The 21,734-nt window shown below is 46.3% G+C and overlaps 2 protein-coding genes across 5 annotated transcripts in view; one reads left to right on the forward strand and one right to left on the reverse strand.

Moving 5' to 3' along the window:
• LOC117091835 (zinc finger protein 586) overlaps positions 1–21,734 on the forward strand; it is an 82,253-nt gene that overhangs the window by 21,672 nt on the left and 38,847 nt on the right. The gene's annotated exons all lie outside the window — the stretch shown is intronic.
• On the reverse strand, positions 11,436–21,573 carry ZNF552 (zinc finger protein 552). 3 transcript variants are annotated; one of them, XM_033224677.1, is made up of 3 exons: positions 21,371–21,573; positions 16,714–16,840; positions 11,436–13,459 (listed from the first exon to the last, which is right to left on the reverse strand). In XM_033224677.1, the coding sequence occupies exons 1-3, from the start codon at positions 21,401–21,403 to the stop codon at positions 12,393–12,395; spliced, it is 1,227 nt and encodes a 408-aa protein (XP_033080568.1). In that variant the 5' UTR covers positions 21,404–21,573; the 3' UTR covers positions 11,436–12,392. The 3 variants fall into 3 exon arrangements, with proteins under 3 accessions (XP_033080568.1, XP_033080569.1, XP_033080567.1); XM_033224678.1 differs by having other exon boundaries at positions 21,193–21,573; XM_033224676.1 differs by lacking the exon at positions 21,371–21,573 and adding an exon at positions 18,299–18,413.

The raw sequence follows: 21,734 nt of genomic DNA on the forward strand, positions 1-21,734 counted from the left end.
ACAGGACCCTCTTCTGTTCACAACCCTCCATACATCCCAGGACACTCAGATTGAAGGCACAACCCCTAAGACAACCAATACAGGTGTGACTATGGCTCATGTTCAGTTTTTACTAGGGCTTTTTTTTTTTTTTTTTTTAAGAGATGAGGTCTCACTATGTTGCCCAGGCTAGTCTTAAGCTTCTGAACTTAGGTGATCATGACACAACGTGGTTAACAGGTTCTGAAACGTTCATGGCTCAGATGCCCCTCTAAGCCTTTGCACCTGTTGGTCCCTCCATCTGTATTATTCTACCTGGGGTGAAGCCTGTAATACACAGCATTTACCTGAGCTAGGTCCCTCAGTGTGGCTGCTGCCATCAACTGTGGGTGGAGCAGGCATCACCCCAGGCAGTGCCTGTGAGCCTCAGACCTGCCACTTGGGAGCAGAGATGACTCCTCCTCTTGTGCCTTCTCTGGCCCAACCCAGTACTCCCTGACGTGACAAGCATGCCCAGAAATCCCTCCTCCTGGGCCTTGCAACCAGCACCTTCTGGGTAAAGTACTTCCCAGAGCTCTCAGGCAACAATGGTGGGATCCTCCAAGAGCAAGTAGAATGCAGACCACGTGACACTCTGAGGGCTGCTGGAAAGCCCTATTCACACCTCAAGGGAGGAAGGCTATTGATTCTTTGTAAAAGCATCAAATAGGTATCACATCAAACTCTAGAAAGCTCATCCTGCCCCCAGAGAATAAAAATACTACTTGAGATGCTCCTAAACTTTACTTATCTAAGTGGCCATATCATTGGCATCATTCAGATTTACAATGTGTGCACTCAGAGCTGAGAACATTAGGTATTGATTGCTCTTTGAATTCATGTTACCAAAATTATTACAGTCAGTTTTGTGAGTTTCATTGTTTGGTTGGGAACAAAAGAAAATTCTCCATAAGACATAATGACAGGATGGGTACAGAAAACAGAAAAAATGAGTAAGACCTAGTATTTGCTACCATAACAGGGTGGCTATAGTTAAAATAATTTAATCATACATTTGAAAATAACTAAAAAAGTGTAATTGGATTGTTTATAATACAAAGGATAAATGCTTGAAGTGATGGAGGCACCATTAACCTTGGTGTGATTATTACATATGACATGGTTACATCAAAATATGTAATCTACAAATATATACACTACTATATACCCACAAAAAATAAAAATAAAAAAGGCTGGGAGCAGTGGCTCACTCCTGTAATCCCAGCACTTCGAGAGGACAAGGCAGGCGGATCACCTGAGGTCAGTTGGGAGTTTGAAACAAGCCTGGCTACATGGAGAAACCGCGTCTCTACTGAAAATACAAAATTAGCCAGGCGTGGTGGTGCATGCCTGTAATCCCAGCTACTCGGGAGGCTGAGGCAGGAGAATTGCCTGAACACTGGAGGTGGAGCCTGCGGTGAGCTGAGATCGTGCCATTGTCCTCCAACCTGGGCAACAAGAGCGAGACTGTCTCAAAAAGCAATAATGAAATAAAAAAAAAAAATGCTGGGCACAGTGGCTCTTGCCTGTAATCCCAACACTTCGGGAGGCCGAGGTGGGCAGATCACGAGGTCAGGAGTTCGAGACCAGTCTGACCAATGTGGTGAAACCACATCTCTACTAAAAATACAAAAATTAGCCGGGCATGGTGGTAGGCTCCTGTAGTCCGAGCTACTTGGGAGGCTGAGGCCAGAGAATTGCTTGAACGCGGGAGGTGGAGGTTGCAATGAACTGAGGTCTCGCCACTGTACTCCAGCCTGGGCAGCAGAGCTAGAATCATTCTCAAAAAAATAAAATAAATAAAAAATAAACAATAAACATGTAATGACAGGGAAATAGATGTTGGTACACCCTGAAGCAGGTAGTGAAGCTGGCAGTTGGCCACTGGTTCCCACAGAAAATTGCTCTACTGATGCTAGCAAACCCCAGAATTGGGGCTCAATGCAGGAGGGTTCTTGGCTTCATAAAGGAAATGATTCAAGAGCAAACCAACGGTGTAAAGTGAAGGCAAAGCAAGTTTATGAGAGCAACAGAGTACAGGAAAATGGCTGCTCCACAGTCAGAGCAGGGCTACTCCACAGGCAAAGTAGCACCCGGGGATTGTTGGCTACCTGTATTTATAGCTACTCCTTAATTTTTTTTTTTTTTTTTTTTTTTTTGAGACTGAGTCTTGCTCTGTCGCCCAGGCTGGAGTGCAGTGGCCGGATCTCAGCTCACTGCAAGCTCCGCCTCCTGGGTTCCTGCCATTCTCCTGCCTCAGCCTCCCGAGTAGCCAGGACTACAGGCGCCCGCCACCTCGCCCGGCTAGTTTCTTTTTGTATTTTTTAGTAGAGACGGGGTTTCACCATGTTAGCCAGGATGGTCTCGATCTCCTGACCTCGTGATCCGCCCGTCTCGGCCTCCCTAAGTGCTGGGATTACAGGCTTGAGCCACTGTGCCCGGCCAGCTACTCCTTAATTATGTGCTAAATAAGAGGTGGGTTATTCATGAATTTTCTAGAAAAGGGTGGGGAGTTCCCAGAACCAGGGATTCCTTCTCTTTTAAATTACATGAGGTAGCTTCTGGGCATTGTCATAGCATTTGTAAACTTCCAAGGTGCTGATCGGAGTGTCTTTTAGCATGCTAATTCATTAGAATGAGCACATAATAAGCAATGAGGGTAACTAGAGTTCATGTTCATTGCCATCTTAGTTTTACTGCTTTCAGCTGGTTTCTTTTTTTTTTTTTTTTTTTTTTTTTTGAGGCAGAGTCTCGGTCTGTCGCCCAGACTGGAGTGCAGTGGCGCAATCTCGGCTCACTGCAAGCTCCGCCTCCCGGATTCACGCCATTCTCCTGCCTCAGCCTCCCGAGTAGCTGGGACTACAGGCGCCCGCCACCTCGCCCGGCTAGTTTTTTTTTGTATTTTTAGTAGAGACGGGGTTTCACCATGTTAGCCAGGATGGTCTCGATCTCCTGACCTCGTGATCCGCCCGTCTCGGCCTCCCAAAGTGCTGGGATTACAGGCTTGAGCCACCACGCCCGGCCCTCAGCTGGTTTCTTTATTGTATCCTGTTTTGACCAGATCCTGTTTCATCATGAGCAGGGTCATGAAACAAGTCCTGCTGATCTACGTCACTGTTTGAAATGCTTGTTCTCCGGTGCCATAAAGAAGTAGCACTTGAGGCCGGGCACGGTGGCTCACGCCTGTAATCCCAGCACTTCGGGAGGCCGAGACGGGCGGATCACGAGGTCAGGAAATCGAGTCTCCATCCTGGCTAACATGGTGAAACGCCATCTCTACTAAAAATACAAAAAATTAGCCAGGCGTGGTCGCGGGCACCTGTAGTCCCAGCTACTCAGGAGGCTGAGGCAGGAGAATGGCATGATCCTGGGAGGCGGAGCTTGCAGTGAACGGAGATCGCACCGCTGCACTTTGAGAGGGAGTGTCCCTCTGGGCCAAAAAAAAAAGAAATAGCATTTGAACATAAATTTAATTTATTTCGTAAGGCCATTTTTACTTCCTGCAGAAAGGGTACACTCGCCAGCAGTTTTGCCACAGGAGTACACTGAACAAAGGAGACAGGGTCATTTGTAACCTGACGAGTCCACCCTACTGCTGTGTCCGGTTTCCGTTGGCTGGAACGGGACCTCACACTCTGTATTTTCCCCATTGGCTAGCAACTTAGAACCTTTTAAAAGAGGCAAAGGTAGAGGAGAACAAAGAAAGGAGGAAGTAACTTGTGGAATGCTAAGAAAAGTAAAAACACTTTTAAATAAGGAAGAGGAACACGCTATGACCTAATGCTTGCTTGGACCAGTATAAGCATGTCAGGGCAAATATTTAGGCTAAATTGTGGGAGCTAAGAACAATAAGTACATTGACATCTTTATTACGGCTACAGATATTTAAGAATGCTAGCACAGGTCTTTCAATAAATTTTGTTTTAAGAGAAGTTACTATTTATTCTTAATTAGATGGAAAGGAAAGTCTTTTAAGAGGAATCTCTGCTTTACTTTTTACAATATTCCCCCTCTTTTTATTTCATAATTCTTCAAACTTGTTTAATGTTTTGACTTAATTGCTCTGTTTGTCCTTGTAAGAGAAGTAATCTTTTTTTTGAACAGGGTGGAGGAGAGTTCGGAGTTAACTCTGTAAGAGTGGCAGAGACAAGTTTTTGTATAAAACTTTGAAGGTAGGGAATAATACAGCAGCCTACAAGAATAAGTATACTAACAACAGAGTGAACAAGGTGAGAATTGAAGTTAAAATTTCTTTCTTTCTTTTTTTTTTTTTTGAGACGGAGTCTGGCTCTGTCGCCCAGGCTGGAGTGCAGTGGCCGGATCTCAGCTCACTGCAAGCTCCGCCTCCCGGGTTCACGCCATTCTCCTGCCTCAGCCTCCCGAGTAGCTGGGACTACAGGCGTCCGCCTCGTCGCCCGGCTAGTTTTTTGTATTCTTTAGTAGAGACGGGGTTTCACCGTATTAGCCAGGGTGGTCTCGATCTCCTGAGCTTGTGATCCGCCCGTCTCGGCCTCCCAAAGTGCTGGGATTACAGGCTTGAGCCACCGCGCCCGGCTAAAATTTCTTTTTATTCACTGAACTAATGTTTTATTATTTTAGATAAGGGGTTATTTGTTTTACAATGTTTGGAAAGTTTATTGGATAAGGCTGTTAACCTTTGTAGTGCTTTTGTTATAGTTCTATCATGGGCAGTATTATTAGGAACAAAGGTACGATACTGAGTTTTGTATAAAACATTTAATTTATTGATCTTTGTGGGGAATTAGACACATTACCGCTGTTACAACTGAGCCATTAATTTTGTAGCTTCATCAACATTAATTGGTTTGCTTTCATGACACTGCTGAGGAATCATTTCTTTCTGCAGAGGTTCTAATACTGAGTTTTAATTATGACACAAACATCTTTTTCTGCTAATATTATATTTAAAGCTATTTTATTTTTCTAGGCCATCTGGCTAGTATATCCTAATTGCTTAGCTATCTCTTTGATGGCATCCTCAGTGTAATTTATGAATTGTTGCTGATTGTAATAGATATAGCTTATTTAGTCTACATTTTTTATAGTTACGAGAATAATGTGGATTTAAATTCTGCAGCTATTTGATTTTGTGCTTTAAACTTATCTGGCACTTCTCACAGGTCCTTAATAGCATTTATGTAAACCTGAGAATTAAAGGACTCATAAGGAGTTTTTCTTGGCCTGCGGTGTTTTGTTTTTACCTTTGTAGATTGATGAAATGCCAGGGCAAAGGGGATACCCAATTGGATTAGAGCACACGTAATGCTCCAGTTATTTGGCAGAGTGTCCAGTAAAGGTCTTCCACAGTACCACTGTGCATTTGTTTGGGGATAGCAAAGCATGGACTGATGGGCAAGCTCTGGGAAAGGCTTCAGCCCTTTGCATCCTTTGCATGCTTCCAAGGAACACTAAATGTTCCTCCTGCCGTGAGAGGCACGAAGTAAACTTGACATTCAGAGGTGGAAGCTGGATTGCCCCTGGGGACTGACCCTCAGGGTGTTAAATTTCAGGAAATAGCAGAGAGAGCTCAGTATGTTGGATTATCCCAAACAGTGGAATTTTGAAAAAGAGCCACCATACAGTCCACATCTGGTCGACAAGGAGACCATCTGAGTGGCAAGGGGATAATCTGGGCCTCTGGCCTACTGTGCACACAAGTGTAATAATCGTTTTTATTTAAAGTGTGAATGGATTATTTAATCCATTTCAGCCAGGCATTTGCATTGTCTTGACAGTGAAGGCCTGTCCTAAATCTCTTAGTTTTACAATAGACACCTTAGTTTTACTAGATGTAGGAGCAACTGGTGTGGGATCTAGATCCGAGGCTACTGAAGAAGGGGGAGAAAGATGGGGGAATAATGTGTACTTTTAAAATAACTGGGAGGTCTTTTTTATTTAATTTTTCTTTTTCGAGACGGAGTCTTGCTCTGTCACCCAGGCTAGAGTGCAGTGGCACGATGTAAGCTCACTGCAACCTCTGCCTCCCAGGTTCAAGCGATTCTCCTGCCTCAGCCTCTCAAGTAGCTGGGATTACAGGCGCCCACCATCACGCCTGGCTAATTTTTTTATTTTTAGTAGAGACGGGGTTTCACCATCTTGACCAGGCTGGTCTCAAACTCCTGACCTCAGGTGATCCACCTGCCTCTGCCTCCCAAAGTGCTGGGATTACAGGCATGAGCCACCGCGCCCAGCCTATTTATGTTAATTTTTATACCATAGAAGCAACTAAGGGCAGGTCTAGAGTTAGTTAAGGTGGAGGTGGTGATAAAGAGAAGGACAGGGGTATATCGACAAGGCTGACAGAAGGGGTAGTCCTTTTAGTGAAATAGATGAGGGGTTTTAGATCTGCACAAACCTTTTCCTGGAAGTCTAATTTTGCTCTTGGGTAGTTTAAGGGATGTAGTCCTATTTACTACAAGGTTGCCAGGCGGTAGGAGCAGAAAATCGGTGTCTTGGCTGCAGGTCATTACAACAATGAGTGCTAGGGATAACTGTGTCAATTAGAGGGCTGCGACATAAATATTTGTGTGAAAAGGCTAGCTGTTGTTGATCTTTTACATTTCCACAAGGTATGACAGAGCAAGCGTTAAAGGCAATAGTCTGAGGTGAGTCAGACTTAGTTACATTAATAAAAAAGGAGCTAGTAACAATAAGGAAAGGAAGCAATATAAAAGGTGTATGAAAATTAATCTTTCTTTAACTTAGTAGGGCTTGATCCTAGTACAGTAACCCATAATTCTGAGAGGAAGATGTTTTCTTGACTTGAGTATGGTGGGTCCATTTTTTTTCTCTCGGCTGTGCGGGGCAGTCTCAGCGGTTAACGGCGTAAAATAGGGTTCTTCCCAGGCTGGCTTGAGCTTTTTATATCTTTTGATAAGAATGTGGTTTTCAGGCTGCTGCCGGTGTACTGGAAATTCTAGGGGTGGTATCTGTGCTAAAAGACTTTTAGTTTCAGGCCGGGCGCGGTGGCTCAAGCCTGTAATCCCAGCACTTTGGGAGGCCGAGACGGGTGGATCACAAGGTCAGGAGATCGAGACCATCCTGGCTAACACAGTGAAACCCCGTCTCTACTAAAAAAATACAAAAAACTAGCCGGGCGAGGTGGCGGGCGCCTGTAGTCCCAGCTACCCAGGAGGCTGAGGCAGGAGAATGGCGTGAACCCGGGAGGCGGAGCTTGCAGTGAGCTGAGGTCCGGCCACTGCACTCCAGCCTGGGCAACAGAGCGAGATTCCGTCTCAAAAAAAAAAAAAAAAAAAAAAAAAAAAGACTTTTAGTTTCCAAGGGAAAGTGGAAGATAAATTAAGTATATAATTTTTGCTGCATATTCTGGGGCTTTAGGCCACATGGTGACTCCTCCTGCTCCATTCTTGTTCAGCGCCACCCAGGGGATGCTGTGGCCCTGCCCCTTAATGTCTTGGCCTTCTTGTGGCCTTCATCACCTTGCTCACTGTGGCCTTGGGGATGAGGGGCCTTGTGACTCACCTGGCCACCTTAGGGCCTTAAGAAAGCTAAATACCATTGTATATTTGACAATGTTGTTTTGTATGATTTTATATCAGATAAGTTAAATTTTATCTTTATATTAATGTGCTATTAATGTTAAACTTAATTTTAATAAAATCTTATAGACACTATCTAATTTTAATGTCTGACTATAAGGTAAGAGTTTTACAGACTCTTTTTGTAATTTTTGTTAAAGAGCAGGTTAGTGCTTTAAGAAAAATCTATCGGCCGGGCGCCGTGGCTCAAGCCTGTAATCCCAGCACTTTGGGAGGCCAAGACGGCCGGATCATGAGGTCAGGAGATCGAGACCATCCTGGCTAACACGGTGAAACCCCGTCTCTACTAAAAAATACAAAAAAAAAAAAAACTAGCCGGGCGAGGTGGTGGGCGCCTATAGTCCCAGCTACTTGGGAGGCTGAGGCAGGAGAATGGCGTAAACCCAGAAGGCGGAGCTTGCAGTGAGCTGAGATCCGGCCACTGCACTCCAGCCTAGGCGACAGAGCGAGACTCCATCTCAAAAAAAAAAAAGAAAAATCTATCGTGCTTTAATTTTAATGTCCAGTTCACAGAAAAACTGGATGATACCCTTTTAACTTTAGCCACTATGTTTACACACAGAATTTCCTTTACAATTAACTTTTTTTTTTTTTTTTTGAGGCGGAGTCTCGCTCTGTCGCCCGGACTGGGGTGCAGTGGCCGGATCTCAGCTCACTGCAAGCTCCGCCTCCCGGGTTCACGCCATTCTCCTGCCTCAGCCTCCCGAGGAGCTGGGACTACAGGCGCCCGCCACCTCGCCTGGCTAGTTTTTGTATTTTTTTTTAGTAGAGACGGGGTTTCACCGTGTTAGCCAGGATGGTCTCGATCTCCTGACCTCGTGATCCGCCCGTCTCAGCCTTCCAAAGTGCTGGGATTACAGGCTTGAGCCACCGCGCCCGGCTACAATTAACATTTTAAAACTTGCTTAAACCTTTAAAACAAAAAAAAAAAATTAACCTTTAATGTAGGTAAACATCCATATTCTTATGCCTCCTTGTAATCTTATTAAAAGTTTATTTTATTTTTCTTACATACCTTGTTCATAAACTGTTTAATAATAATTTTACATCCAGGAGGCCGAATTACTTTTAAATTATACAATGTTTATTGCAAAATTCCCTTTTATAGCTTTTCTTACGACTTTCACAATCTTCAACATGTCTTAACTTTCTGCCTTCCTTTTACACTATTTTTTCCTAGTTTCACCTCCTTTGGCTTCTTTTGATTTCTGTCTCTTCCAGTTTCTCTCTTACTCTTTCCTTCTATTTCTCTCTCATTTGCACTCTATTTTCCGCTCTCTCTCATCCCGTTTTCCTTTCTTCTCCTGAGTTCTCCAGCTCCTGCTGCAAGCAGGGCTGGGCCACCGCACAGGCCCCGCCCCCGCGCTGCTGTTTTCCCTATTTTTTTGTTTTTTTCCCCCAGATTCCCCTTTTTACTCCCCCCCACCCCCCCGCCCTTTTCTTTTTACACTTAGTTTCTTGGATTGAATGGGATTTGCGCGACTGCAGTCTGGGCCCCCCTGCAGTCACTGGCCTAGCGGCTTGACAGATATGCCGGCCGCAAATCGCAAGAATTATGTCTTTTCACCTCCTATGCTCTCCACCCGGAGCCGGTCCCCAACCTCTTTTTGGGCAGAGGGACTTAATCTTTGGCATGCCTGCCTAGCTGTTTGGCTCTGCGCTTGCTGTTTTTGTTTTCTTTCTCTCTGACTTCCTCTCCTAGTTTCTTTTTTTTTCTGCTGGTCTTTCCTTTGTGTCTGCCAGCCACCTATGCTGCTGTTTTCTCCTCTGCTTTCCTCTCCCCTAGGAGAGGGACCGGCAGGAGCGGAGCTATTGTTTCTTCCTCTGAAAAGGAAAGGGGAATCTTTTTCCTACTACTGGAGGTTTGTGTGAGGTTCAGCCCCCCACTGGGGGGTCTCACCTGTTTCTGACCTCCCAAGACATCCTAAGGAATACTTTACTGCGGTTTTTCTCTCCTTGGTATGTCCTAACAAAGGAATGCTTTACCATCCCGGCTTTTTCCTTAGTCCTGACCACCAAGGAAATACTTTACCGGCTCCTGCAGCTTCTCCTTCCGTGGTCTGTGCACAGAGTTGTTGCTGCATTATGTGAGAATCTTTAAGGTGGGTTGCTGGCCAGTTTTTTTTTTTTTTTTTTTCCCCATTGCTGAGTACAGATATATTCGTCACACCGGGTGGGTCTCAATTTCTTACCCTTGACGACGTTGCAATGAGGTAGGGGAGCGCGCTACCCCATGAGAGAGGACTGGAGACCGCCCCAGAGGAGAATGTGTCCCTGTGCGGATTGCCACCAAATTGCTTGAAATGCTTGTTCTCCGGTTCGTTAAAGAAATAGCACTCGAACATCAATTTATTTAGTAAGGCCACTTTTACTTCCTGCAGAAAGGGTACACTCGCCAGCGGTTTTGCCACTAGAGTAGGCGGAACTAAGGAGACAGGGTCATTTGTAACCTGAGGCTTCCACCTCACCACCGTGTCGGTTTCCATCGGCTGCAACCGGACCTCACATTCTGTCTTTGTCCCGATTGGCTGGCAACTTAGAGCTTTTTTTTTTTTTTGACTGAGTTTCACTGAGACCTCCAGGTTTGAGTGCAGTGGCAGGATCTGGGCTCACTGCAAGCTCAGCCTTCCGGGTTCATGCCATTCTCCTGCCTCAGCCTCCCAAGTAGCTGGGATTACAGGCTCCCCCCAACCACCCTGGTTAATTTTCTGTATTTTTCATAGAGACGGGGTTTCACCTTGTTAGCTAGGATGGTCTTGATCTCCTGACCTCGTGATCCACCTGTCTGGGCCTCCAAAAGTGCTGGGATTACAGGCGTGGGCCACCGCGCCCGGCCTCAATTTCTTTTATCACATTGACATCTGTCTCAAAGGAAGGGCAACTTAACCAATGCCACTGTGGTACACATCAGCAGCTACAACTTTCACAATTGCTGCACAGGTAAAAAAGGCCATCTGAATGATAGCATAAACATGGCATCTGAGCTCCAAAATGTCATCTACTTACAAGCAAGTAGTTATTATTTTCCAGTGACTGCAGAAATAGTTTCACACTGGGAACTGGGATTATCTCAGAATAAATGTTTTTTTTTGTTTTTTTTTTTTGAGACAGAGTCTATCGCCCAGACTGGAGTGCAGTGGTGTGATCTCAGCTCACTGCAACCTCTGCTGCCTGGGTTCAAGTAATTCTCCTGCCTCAGCTTCATGAGTGAGTAGCTGGGATTACAGGCATGTGCCATCACACCTGGCTAAGTTTTGTATTTTTATAGAGATGGGGTTTCACCATGTTGGCCCGCCTGGTCTCAAACTCCTGACCTCAAATGATCCGCCCACCTTGGCCTCCCAAAGTGCTGGGATTACAGGTATGAGCCACCACGCCCAGCCTTACAGGTGTGGTGGCTCACAGCTCAGGCCTGTAATCCCAGCACTTTGGGAGGCCAAGGCAGGCAGATCACTTCAGGCCAGGAGTTTGAGACGAACATGCTAACACGGTGAAACCCCATCTCTTCCAAAAATACAAAAAAACAGCCAGGCATGGTGGCTCACGCATGTAATCCCAGCTACATGGGAGGTTGAGGTGGGAGAATCGCTTGAACCTGGGAGGTGGAGGTTGCAATCAGCCAAAATCACGCCACTGCACTCCAACCTGTTTGACAGAGTCTTTAAAAAAAAAAAAAAAAAAAAAACAAGCAGCAACTCAAATATCCATAAATGGCTGAATAAATGCATGAATATACAACATTTCACGGCAGACTATACTTCTCAGCAATAAAAACAAATGAAATCATATGTCTACATTGATATCAAAATAAGCATGATGCAGGACAGCACCCAGGAATTATAAGAGGAAACACTTTATTACATCAGTCAGAAAATTCCAGAAAATGGAAAGTACTCTATTATAAAGCAGAATAAATCAATGGTTGTCTGGACAGCAGAGAGAAAAACTTTATAAAGCCTCCATGTAAATACGAAGGTGATAGATTAAATTCATTATTGTGACTCTGATGATGATTTCATGGGATTATAAGAAAATTCAAGCCAGGAGCAGTGGCTGACGCCTGTAATTGCGGAATTTTGGGAGGCCGAGGCAGGCAGATCACAAGGTCAGGAGATCGAGAACATCCTGGCTAACAGGGTGAAACCCCGTCTCTACTAAAAATACAAAAAAAATTAGCCGGGCGTGGTGGCAGGTGCCTGTAGTCCCACCTACTTGGGAGGCTGACGCAGAATGGCGTGAACCCAGGAGGCGGAGCTTCCAGTGAGCTGCAATCACGCCACTGTACTCCAGCCTGGCCGACAGAGTGAGACTCTGTCTCCAAAAAAAAAAAAAAGAAAGAAAGAAAATTCAAGACTTATCCTACAGCTCAAATATGCATACTTTATTGGACATCATTTATATCTTTATTTTAGACACAGACAGGGTCTCTGTCACCCAGGCTGGACTGCAGTGTTGCAATCTCGGCTCACTGCAACCTCTGCCTCCCAGGTTCAAGCAATCTTCCCACGACAGCTCTCCTGTGAGTTATGAAGCCAGACTTCTGGATAAATATCCTATATTTGTCACACTAGTAAGGCCTTCATTCAGTGTTAACTATAATCCTGAAGGAATACAGAGGTGTGGCTACAAAACTGCCCGAATTTATTTTACTTATAAGGACTCTTCTCTAGTGTGAACTCTCCAATGTCCAAGGAGAGCAGACCTTCGGGTAAACATTTTCCACATTTGCTGCAATCACAAGATCTTACTCAGGTGTGTACTATCCTGTATTTACTGAGACTGGACTCACTGCACTCATAAAGCCTTTCTTTTGTGAACTCTCTGATGATGACGAAGTGAAGAGATTTGCCTAAATTTTTTTTCACATTCACTACACCCGTAAGGCTTTTCTCCAGTGTGAACTCGCCTGTGTTTAGTGAGACTGGAGCTTTCAGCAAAAGATTTCCCACATTCACTGCACTCATAAGGCTTCTGACCAGTGTGAACTCTCTTATGAACACGGAATGTAGAGCTGTGGGTAAATGACTTCCCACAATCACTGCATTCATATGGCCTTTCTCCAGTGTGAACTCTCTGGTGTGCAATGAGGTGGTACTTGTGCCTAAAAAATTTCCGACAAACCTCACATTCATACGGCTTCTCTCCAGTGTGAATTCTCTGGTGAACAAGGAGGTGGGACTTACTATTAAATAATTTCCCACATATCCCACATGTATAAGGTTTTTCTCTAGCGTGAACTCCTTGGTTATTACTGAAGCTATTGTATTTGCTAAAGGATTTCCCATATTCACACCACACATAACATTCGTCTCTAGGGAGCAGTCTCTGGTGCTCACTGAGTATATGTTTGGTGCTAAAATGTTTCATGCATCCTCCACAGTTGTAATGAGTTTTTCCCCCACGAAAGGGAGACACACACTCAGTTTTTCTGTTTGACTTCTCCCCAGTGTGAGTGGCCTCTTTCTGAAGTAATCCTGACCTGGGCAAAAAGTCTTTCCCACTCTGACTGAAGACAGATGACTCCTCTGACACATGGAACCTACACCTCTTCACAAACAACGCTTCCTTAACACTGCTTCTGTAGGGTTTCTCTCCAATGTACTCATTCTGGTGTTGATGAAAGTTTCCACTGTCATACAATTTATTCCCCCAGGCCTCACAGCTGTGCAGTTTCTGCTTGGGATGTGTTCCCTGATGATCTCCAACGTGCAAAGTGTCTCCCAAGATCGGGCCACACATCTCACAGGGGTGGACCTTCTTGAGAGACACACCTGCCATAGGAATCCTGACCTGAGTCTCTCTTTGTGTATAAATACTCTGCTTAGAAGGTGCCTCCTCATCTTCCACTCCACACCAACAACCTGAAAGCAAGAAAATGCTGGTGAAGTGCATGTTAACTCTGGTGGGAAGGCACAGACCACCCACAAGTGTATCTGACAAATTGAGGAATTACTCCAAGGAAATACTTGGAGGAACAGAACGTTGGCTTCAGGTGGAAGATGGTGCTATTTATTATTACTGGACTCTAAAAGTCACAGAATGTAGGAGGCCTCATGACGTAAAGGACACAACCAGGTATGTAACACAGGGAGTATAGACAGGGTCTACAATTCCTGCATCTGCAAACCACTCATCTGCAGAACTTTACGTCCTCATGACATGTGAGTGCTATAGAGAGGGATTTGTCCAGACCAAGGAAAACAGGAGCACAACACAGCAGCTACTGCTCGAGGACAGTTTAACAAAGTGTACCATTTGCTAACACAAAACCTGCATGCTAATACTGGAAACCACTGCAGATGAAGGTGTGAGTAAAATTAAGATGTGGGGTCCAGAGACGTGAAGATTATTTGGGGGAATAAATACTAGACTACAACCTCATGTACAAAGCATTAAAAAAAAAAAAAAAGAGTACACCTGACAAGGAGTACAACTGACAATTCTGATGCTCTTTACAATGGGGAAGAGACCAGGAGCAGTGGCTCACAGCTGTAATGCCAACGTAGGAAGATCACCTGAGCCTGGAAATCCAAGACCAGCCTGGGAAATATGGTGAGGCCCCATTGCTACGGAAATTATTTTTAAAATGGTCAAGCGTGGTGATTCATGCCTGTAATCCCAGCACTTTGGGAGGCTAAGGCAAAGGGATTGCTCAAGTTCAGGAGATTGAGAACACCCCGGGCAACACAGCAAAACCTCCTCTCTGCAAACATAGCCAGGTGTGATGGTGTGCACCTGTAGTCCCACCTACTCAGGAGACTGAGGCTGGAGGATCACTTGAGCCCAGGAGGTTGAGGCTGCAGTGAGCTATATTCACACCACTGCACTCCAGGTAACAGTAAGTGAGTGTGAGAACCTGTCTCAAAAAAGAAAAGAAAAGAGAGGAGAGGAGAGGGAAGAGGGAAGAAAAGGGCCATGCATCGTGGGTCACACCTGTAATCCCAGCACTTTGGGAGGTCGAGGTGGGCAGATCACCTGAGGTCAGGAGTTCGAGACCAGCCTGATCAACATGGAGAAACCCTGTCTCTACTAAAAATATAAAATGTTACCCGGGCGTGGTGGCACATGACTGTAATCGCAGGTACTCAGGAGGCTGAAGCAGGAGAATCACTTGAGCCTGGGAGACAGAGGTTGCAGTGGGTCGAGATGGCACCATTGCACTCCAGTTTGGACCACAAGAGTGAAACTCTGTCTCAAAAAAAAAAAAAAAATGGAGAAGGCCAGGTGCAGTGGATTATGCCTGTAATCCCAGCACTGTGGGAGGCCGAGGGGGGCGGATCATGAGGTCAGGAGTTTGAGACCAGCCTGGCCAATATGGTGAAACCCCGTATCTACTAAAAATACAAAAATTAGCCAGGCATGGTGGCACGCGCCTGCAGTCCCAGCTACTTGGGAGGCTGAGGCAGAAGAATTGCTTGAACCCAGGAGGCAGAGGTTGCAGTGAGCCAAGATCACACCACTGCACTCCACCCTGGGCAACAAAGTGAGACTCTGTCTCAAAAAAAAAAAAAATTAGCTGGGCATAGTGGCATGCACCTGTATTCCCAGCTTCTCAGGAGGCTGAGGCAGGAAAATTGCTTCAGCCGAGGGGGCAGAGGTTGCAGTGAGGCGAGATCAAGCTACTTCACTCCAGCCTGGGCAACAGAACAAGATCCTATCTCAAAAAACAAACAAACAAAACCAAAAACAAGAATGAAGGAGAAAAGACGATAACAGAAATCATGTGTGCCTACTTGTCTGGACCCAAAAATACTACTGAAATAGAATAGGTTTCTGGCATGATTAAACTCCGAAATCATGCCCCACTGTTCTAGGATGCTATTCTGCAGGGACTCACAACCTATAATGCTGAGGCCAGATTCATTTGCATCTTCTGACCACAGAAGATGATCCCACCACCAAGATAACCAAGTACAAGAGAAATACATGATGTAAAAACAAAGGGAAAGACAGAACATGGAAACAGCCAACACTGGCTTAGAACAGCTCAGCACATGACAGCAGACAGGAAACTAAATATTACAAAAAGAATTTCTGTTTTTTGAGACAGAGTCTTGCTCTGTTGCTCAGGCTGGAGCGCAATGGCACAATCTCGGCTCACTGCAACCTCTGCCTCCCGGGTTCAAGCAATGCTCCCACCTTAGCCTTCCAAATAGCCAGGATTACAAGCGTGCGCCACCATGCCTGGCTAATTTTTATATTTTCAGTAGAGACGGGGTTTCACCATGTCAGCCAGGCTGTTCTCAAACTCCTGGCCTCAAGTAATCCACCTGTCTTGGCTTTCCCAAGTGCGGAAATTATAGGCATGAGCTACCGCACCAGACCTATGAAGAGAATTTCTTTTTTTTATTTTTTATTTTTATTTATTTATTTATTTATTTATTTTTTTTTTTTTTGAGGCGGAGTCTCGCTCTGTCGCCCGGACTGGAGTGCAGTGGCCAGATCTCAGCTCACTGCAAGCTCCGCCTCCCGGGTTTTACGCCATTCTCCTGCCTCAGCCTCCCCAGTAGCTGGGACTACAGGCGCCCGCCACCTCGCCCAGCTAGTTTTTGTATTTTTAGTAGAGACGGGGTTTCACTGTGTTAGCCAGGATGGTCTCGATCTCCTGACCATGTGATCCGCCCGTCTCGGCCTCCCAAAGTGCTGGGATTACAGGCTTGAGCCACCGCGCCCGGCCAATGAAGAGAATTTCTAAGGACGGTATTTCAAGAACACTCTATAGTCTATGTAGGCAGTGACAGTGTCAACGAAGACAATTCCTGGCACAGGGAGGCATGAAGAAATAGCAGGTAGAGGAATGAATTAGATCCCGAACCTGAAATCTGGATGAAATCATACAAACATCCACAGGACAAACAAGGTAGCCTGCATTAAGATGCCTGTAAGACTTCTGACTCTGAATTCTTCCCTGGGAGCTCACTAGCAGGTGTTGGGGCTGCTCCAAAAAAGGAGCAGGGCAGTATGGACACCTCAGTCCTACCAACCAAGAAATTACCCACAGAACTGAAGTAGGAAGCTGTGTCCATGCTCCTGACATGAGAAAGTCTTGCCAATAGGAAAAGGGGGGAAAGACGGAGACTAGCTCAGGTCACAGGGGTGAGTGTGGGCAACTTACCCAGGGAGGATATAAGTGCCAGGTTCTCCAGCATCACATCACGGTACAGGCATCTCTGAGCCTCACTAAGGAGATTCCATTCCTCCTGGGTAAAGTTCACAGCCACGTCTTCAAAAGTCACTGTGCCCTGTTATGACGTTGACAGATGAAACTACAAACAGCCCCTATGCTGAGGTATCACAATCCCTCTCTCCCACACATCCACTCTTGCACGTCCTCCTCAAGGTCCTCAAACATAGGAGAAACTAGGCCCACTGGTCATGGGGTAGAGCCACCAACAACAATAATTAGGTGAACAAATAGGTATTTATGTGTTGGCTGTGACATAAAGTTCACCCCCTCCTGACAGGCACTTCCCCTAGTATGGCCGAGGTCGTGGAGAGCCCAATGTGGCACCTTCAGCACAGCAGAGATACCCTCTCTGAAAGCACATTCTTTAGACTTCCCAGGTACATATCCATGTCCATCCCCAGCTGACTGCCACACAGCACTGGCCTCTCTCTAGCCTTTAAACAACTTGAAGTATTAATGCCCTCCTTTTTCTTCTACTAGTGTGGGTGGAAATCTCCCGCTAGAGTTGTATGGTAAAGGGGCAAAATAAATGACAACCGATACTCGACAGATGCCATTAACAGCAGTTTAAAAATAAAATATATTCACAAACTGGTAAGAGGGACACCACTCACCACAGAGGGATTTCACTGTGGATAAGAGAGAGTAGCCGGGCGCGGTGGCTCAAGCCTGTAATCCCAGCACTTTGGGAGGCCGAGACGGGCGGATCACGAGGTCAGAAGATCGAGACCATCCTGGCTAACACGGTGAAACCCCATCTCTACTAAAAAATACAAAAAACTAGCCGGGCGACGTGGCGGGCGCCTGTAGTCCCAGCTACTAGGAGGCTGAGGCAGGAGAATGGCGTAGACCCAGGAGGCAGAGCTTGCAGTGAGCTGAGATCCGGCCACTGCACTCCAGCCTGGGTGGCAGAGCGAGACTCCGCCTCAAAAAAAAAAAAAAAAAAGAGTAACCAGGAATTGTATAATGCAAGCTTTCTAAGATGAAAAGGGTATAATAGCCTAATTCCCTCAGGAGGATGCCACTGGCTTCTTAAAATAACTCTGGTTATAGAAATGGAATTGAAACACACTACAAAGTATAATAATCAGGAACTCTACCTGGTCCCGCTGATGGAAAGATTTCTTAGGCTATGATACACTACTTAAGATAATAGAGGACTGGGTGTGGTGGCTCACGTCTGTAACCCCACCACTTTGGGAGGCCGAGGCGGGCCAATCATGAGGTCAGGAGTTCGAGACCAGCCTGAACAACATGGCAAAATCCCATCTCTACTAAAAATACAAAAAAATTAGCTGGGCATGGTGGCGGGTGTCTGTAATTCCAGCTACTTGGGAAGCTGAACCAGGAGAATTGCTTGAACCTGGGAGGCGGAGGTTGCAGTGAACCAAGATTGTGCCACTGCACGCCAGCCTGGGCGACACAGCAAGACTCCGTCTCAAAAAAAAAAAAAAAAAAAAAAAAGACAGTAGAGTGGGAAGGAAATTTGCACTCAGGTCATTTGAGGACATACCAATATCGCCAGATATCCAAGTGGCAAATCACACCGGGCCTTCATTTTTGGGCTCACATGACATCATGGCTGGCACCATCCAGACTATGCTTGGCCAACTCAAACAGGATCCAGTAGCACCACAGAATTCCATTTCTATTGGATCCTAAAAGAAGTGGTAGTCTCAAATGATTCTATGAAGGCCTCCTTGCATGGCTCCACAGCGACGCAGAACTATGCATGACTTCAGATATCGGTGGCGCTATTCCAGTTCTGTGCCACACTTGCTACCCCTCAGCAATTATCACCTTCCTGTTTTCACCTAACACCATTGAAAGCCAAGCCCCATTGGTCATCCATACCAGGTCTAGTAACTGTCACAGATGAGCATATTTCCTCCTCACCATATACTCCATGGTGAATGAAACTCCCCAGGCACCAACATAGTTGTGTCACAATCTTGGCAAGTACATATAATGGGAAATAAGCACCAACTGCAGTCTAAGTGTCTCCTTCCCTCAATTTCTCCTATACTTCTGAATGCATGTCATGTCTATTATCTCCATGGAAGTCCATGTCCCTGACAAAGTATGCTGTCAGATACATCTTACCTTCATTGTCACTTATCTCCCTGTTCTGTGTTTATGAATGACAATAATGTCAGCTAGGGATCCAAGCAAGGAATCCAGTCTTCAGTCTCCAATCACTGATTCCTGGCCTGCTAAAAGATTTAGCATGTTAATCTGAAGTGTGCCCTCCTAAACGTGACCCTTGGCTAACTCACCTTAGTCCACACATTCATTTCTATATATTGCATGGCCCCAATATCAGTTCGTTTCCAGATATCCCAACCTATGTGGACATTACTGACTTGTTGCCTCTACTTACTGGTCTCTGAATCATCTCAGATTCTTAACAACCCTCCTTATAACCCCAGTGAATGTTATGCCTACTGTCAACTTGTTCATCTCAGCTGATACAGCCTCTATCTGTACAGCTGCTAAGACCAAAAACTATGGGGTCATACCTGAAACCTCTCTTTCACACATTTACCATCATATTAAAATCTAGCTTCCCCTTTGCAAAATGTGAATAGTGACTCCAGCCGCATCTTCTTAGCCATGAATTGTTCATTAACCATCACCTGGATTATGGAATCAGCCTCAACATTGATCTTCCTTCCTCCTCCCTCAACTCCACATTCTGTTCTCCAGCATGGAGCCAAACAGAACTTCAATAACATCAACTCCCCGCTCTCATCAGTCTTACCTCTAAGGATTTTGCTTCCTGGCACAAAATCCAGGGTTAGCCTTCTAAGTGTATTTACACAGGTTCACTAGAATGGGAATACCTCCATACTACGTGTCATGGAGTTAGGACCTTGGCTTTCAGGTTTCTCCAAGGTTCCCAGATCAAATGTCTGAAAAAATACCACTTAAGAGTCCCAGGGCCAGGTGTGCTGGCTTACGTCTGTAAGCTCAGCACTTTGGGTGGCCAAGGTGGGTGGATCGCTTGATCCCATAAGTTTGATGCCAGCCTGGACAACACAGAGAAACACCGCCTCTACTTAAAAATAAAATATAAAAATAAAAATTTAGCCTGGCATGGTACTGCACGTCTGCAGCCCCAGCTACTCAGGAGGCTGAACCAGGGAAGTCGAATCTGCAGTGGGCAGAGATCGCGCCACTGCACTCCAGCCTGGGTGACAGAGTGAGAACCTGTCTCAAAAAAGTTTTAAAAATTAATTTATTTACTTATTTATTTTTTGAGACAGAGTCTCGCTCTGTCGCCCAGGCTGGACTGCAGTGGCCTGATCTCGGCTCACTGCAAGCTCCGCCTCCTGGGTTCACGCCATTCTCCTGCCTCAGCCTCCCCAGTAGCTGGGACTACAGGTGCCCACCACCACGCCCGGCTAATTTTTTGTATTTAGTAGAGACGGGGTTTCACCGTGTTAGCCAGGATAGTCTCGATCTCCTGACCTCCTGATCCGCCCGCCTCGGCCTCCCAAAGTGCTGGGATTACAGGCGTGAGCCACCGCGCCCGGTCATATTAAAGTAAATTTAAAAGAGACCCAGGCCACCACAAGCTAGAGAACACGTGGATAGAAGTCAGGACCAGTGAGGGAGTAGAACACCCTCCACTTTCTTTCTTTTGTTTTTTTGAGACGGAGTTTCGCTCTGGTTGCCCAGGCTGGAGTGCAATGGCGCGATCTCTGAAACCTACGCCTCCCAGGTTCAAGCGAGTCTCCTGCCTCAGCTTCCCAAGTAGCTGGGATTACAGGCATGCGCCACCACGCCTGGCTAATTTTGTATTTCGAATAGAGAGGGAGTTTCTCCATAGTAGGTCAGGCTAATCTCTAACTCCCGACCTCAGGTGATCCGCCCGCCTAGGCTACCCAAAGTGCTGGGATTACAGGAGTGAGCCACCGCACCCGGCCACACCCTCCACTTTCTTGTATGCGTTCCTTAAATGCTTCTACAGCCATAAGAGCGTGAGGGGAGAGGCTGACTTTACAGGACTGTGTCCCTGATAGGATCTGGTAAGCTCAGGCCTCCCTGAACGCTTTTGTGTGCCTGGAGCCAGGTGACGGACTGTTGTCTGACCTGCGTGTCTCAGCACAAAATGTGATCTACAAGGATTCAATCTCAAAGGGCCCCAACGTTATCCTCTCTCTACTCTGTTCTTTATTTGGCCTTGGGGAACTTTAAAAGCCCGGACTTTGATCCAGTCCCTTCTTTCTTGGAAATTCTCCATATTTCTAGTGGCCTCGCAATGATTTCACAGCCCCCAGCCTCTTTGCTTTTCCAGGAGGAGTTCCGCCTCACAGGTTGTTCCCCACAGGCGCCTGTGGACCCCAGGTTCCATCGTCCCGGATCCGTCCATCTCCAGGCCATTGCCCCCGCCCCTCCCTGTACCTGTCCTTCTCCCCACCGCATCCCACCGGTGTCTGAAACAGGGATCCCTTCCGAGAGCGTCTCAGTGTCCCGACGCCAGGTCCGGGTTGCAGAGCCGTGAGCAGGTGCCACTCCCTCGCTGCTTTAGGACTTGTGTGACTACGAGGTGACCGGAGAGCACGGAAGGCGTCACAATTACCTGAACCAGGAAACTCAGAGCGGGGGCGGCCATGGGACCACGTAGGGTAAACTGGGTTGAGAGCCCCGGGCGCCGTTAAAGAACTGCAGATTTACGTCTGTGCAGAGAGAAGAACTACTCTCGACCTTCTGGATCCATTCACCACAGCGGTCCCAGGCCTCTCATTCCACAAACACACCTTAAGCCAATGGAAATGGCCGCTATTAAAGGGCGCCGGGAGTCCCGCCTCTACCTTACGTGCGCATAGGGAAGCGCCTTCAATCTGAGCTCTCACTGGCTTTGTCGTGCTGTCATTTGACACAGAGCTTTCTGGGTACTGTAGTTTCCCAGGTTCCAACATGGTAAAGATAGCGATCCTCTGCGG

Source organism: Trachypithecus francoisi, unplaced genomic scaffold (assembly GCF_009764315.1).
Source record: "Trachypithecus francoisi isolate TF-2019V2 unplaced genomic scaffold, Tfra_2.0 Lachesis_group12, whole genome shotgun sequence".
NCBI lineage: Eukaryota > Metazoa > Chordata > Mammalia > Primates > Cercopithecidae > Trachypithecus > Trachypithecus francoisi.

What these genes read in the sequence shown, in the direction of transcription:
- ZNF552 (XM_033224676.1), bottom strand. Translation starts at nt 18,343, where the DNA reads ATGAAGGCCCGGTGTGATTTGCCACTTGGATATCTGGCGATATTG. An exon ending in TTGGATATCTGGCGATATTG is followed by an intron (nt 16,841 to 18,298) that starts GTATGTCCTCAA and finishes ACGTCATAACAG; the next exon opens with GGCACAGTGACTTTTGAAGA. An exon ending in GGCACTTATATCCTCCCTGG is followed by an intron (nt 13,460 to 16,713) that starts GTAAGTTGCCCA and finishes TCTTGCTTTCAG; the next exon opens with GTTGTTGGTGTGGAGTGGAA.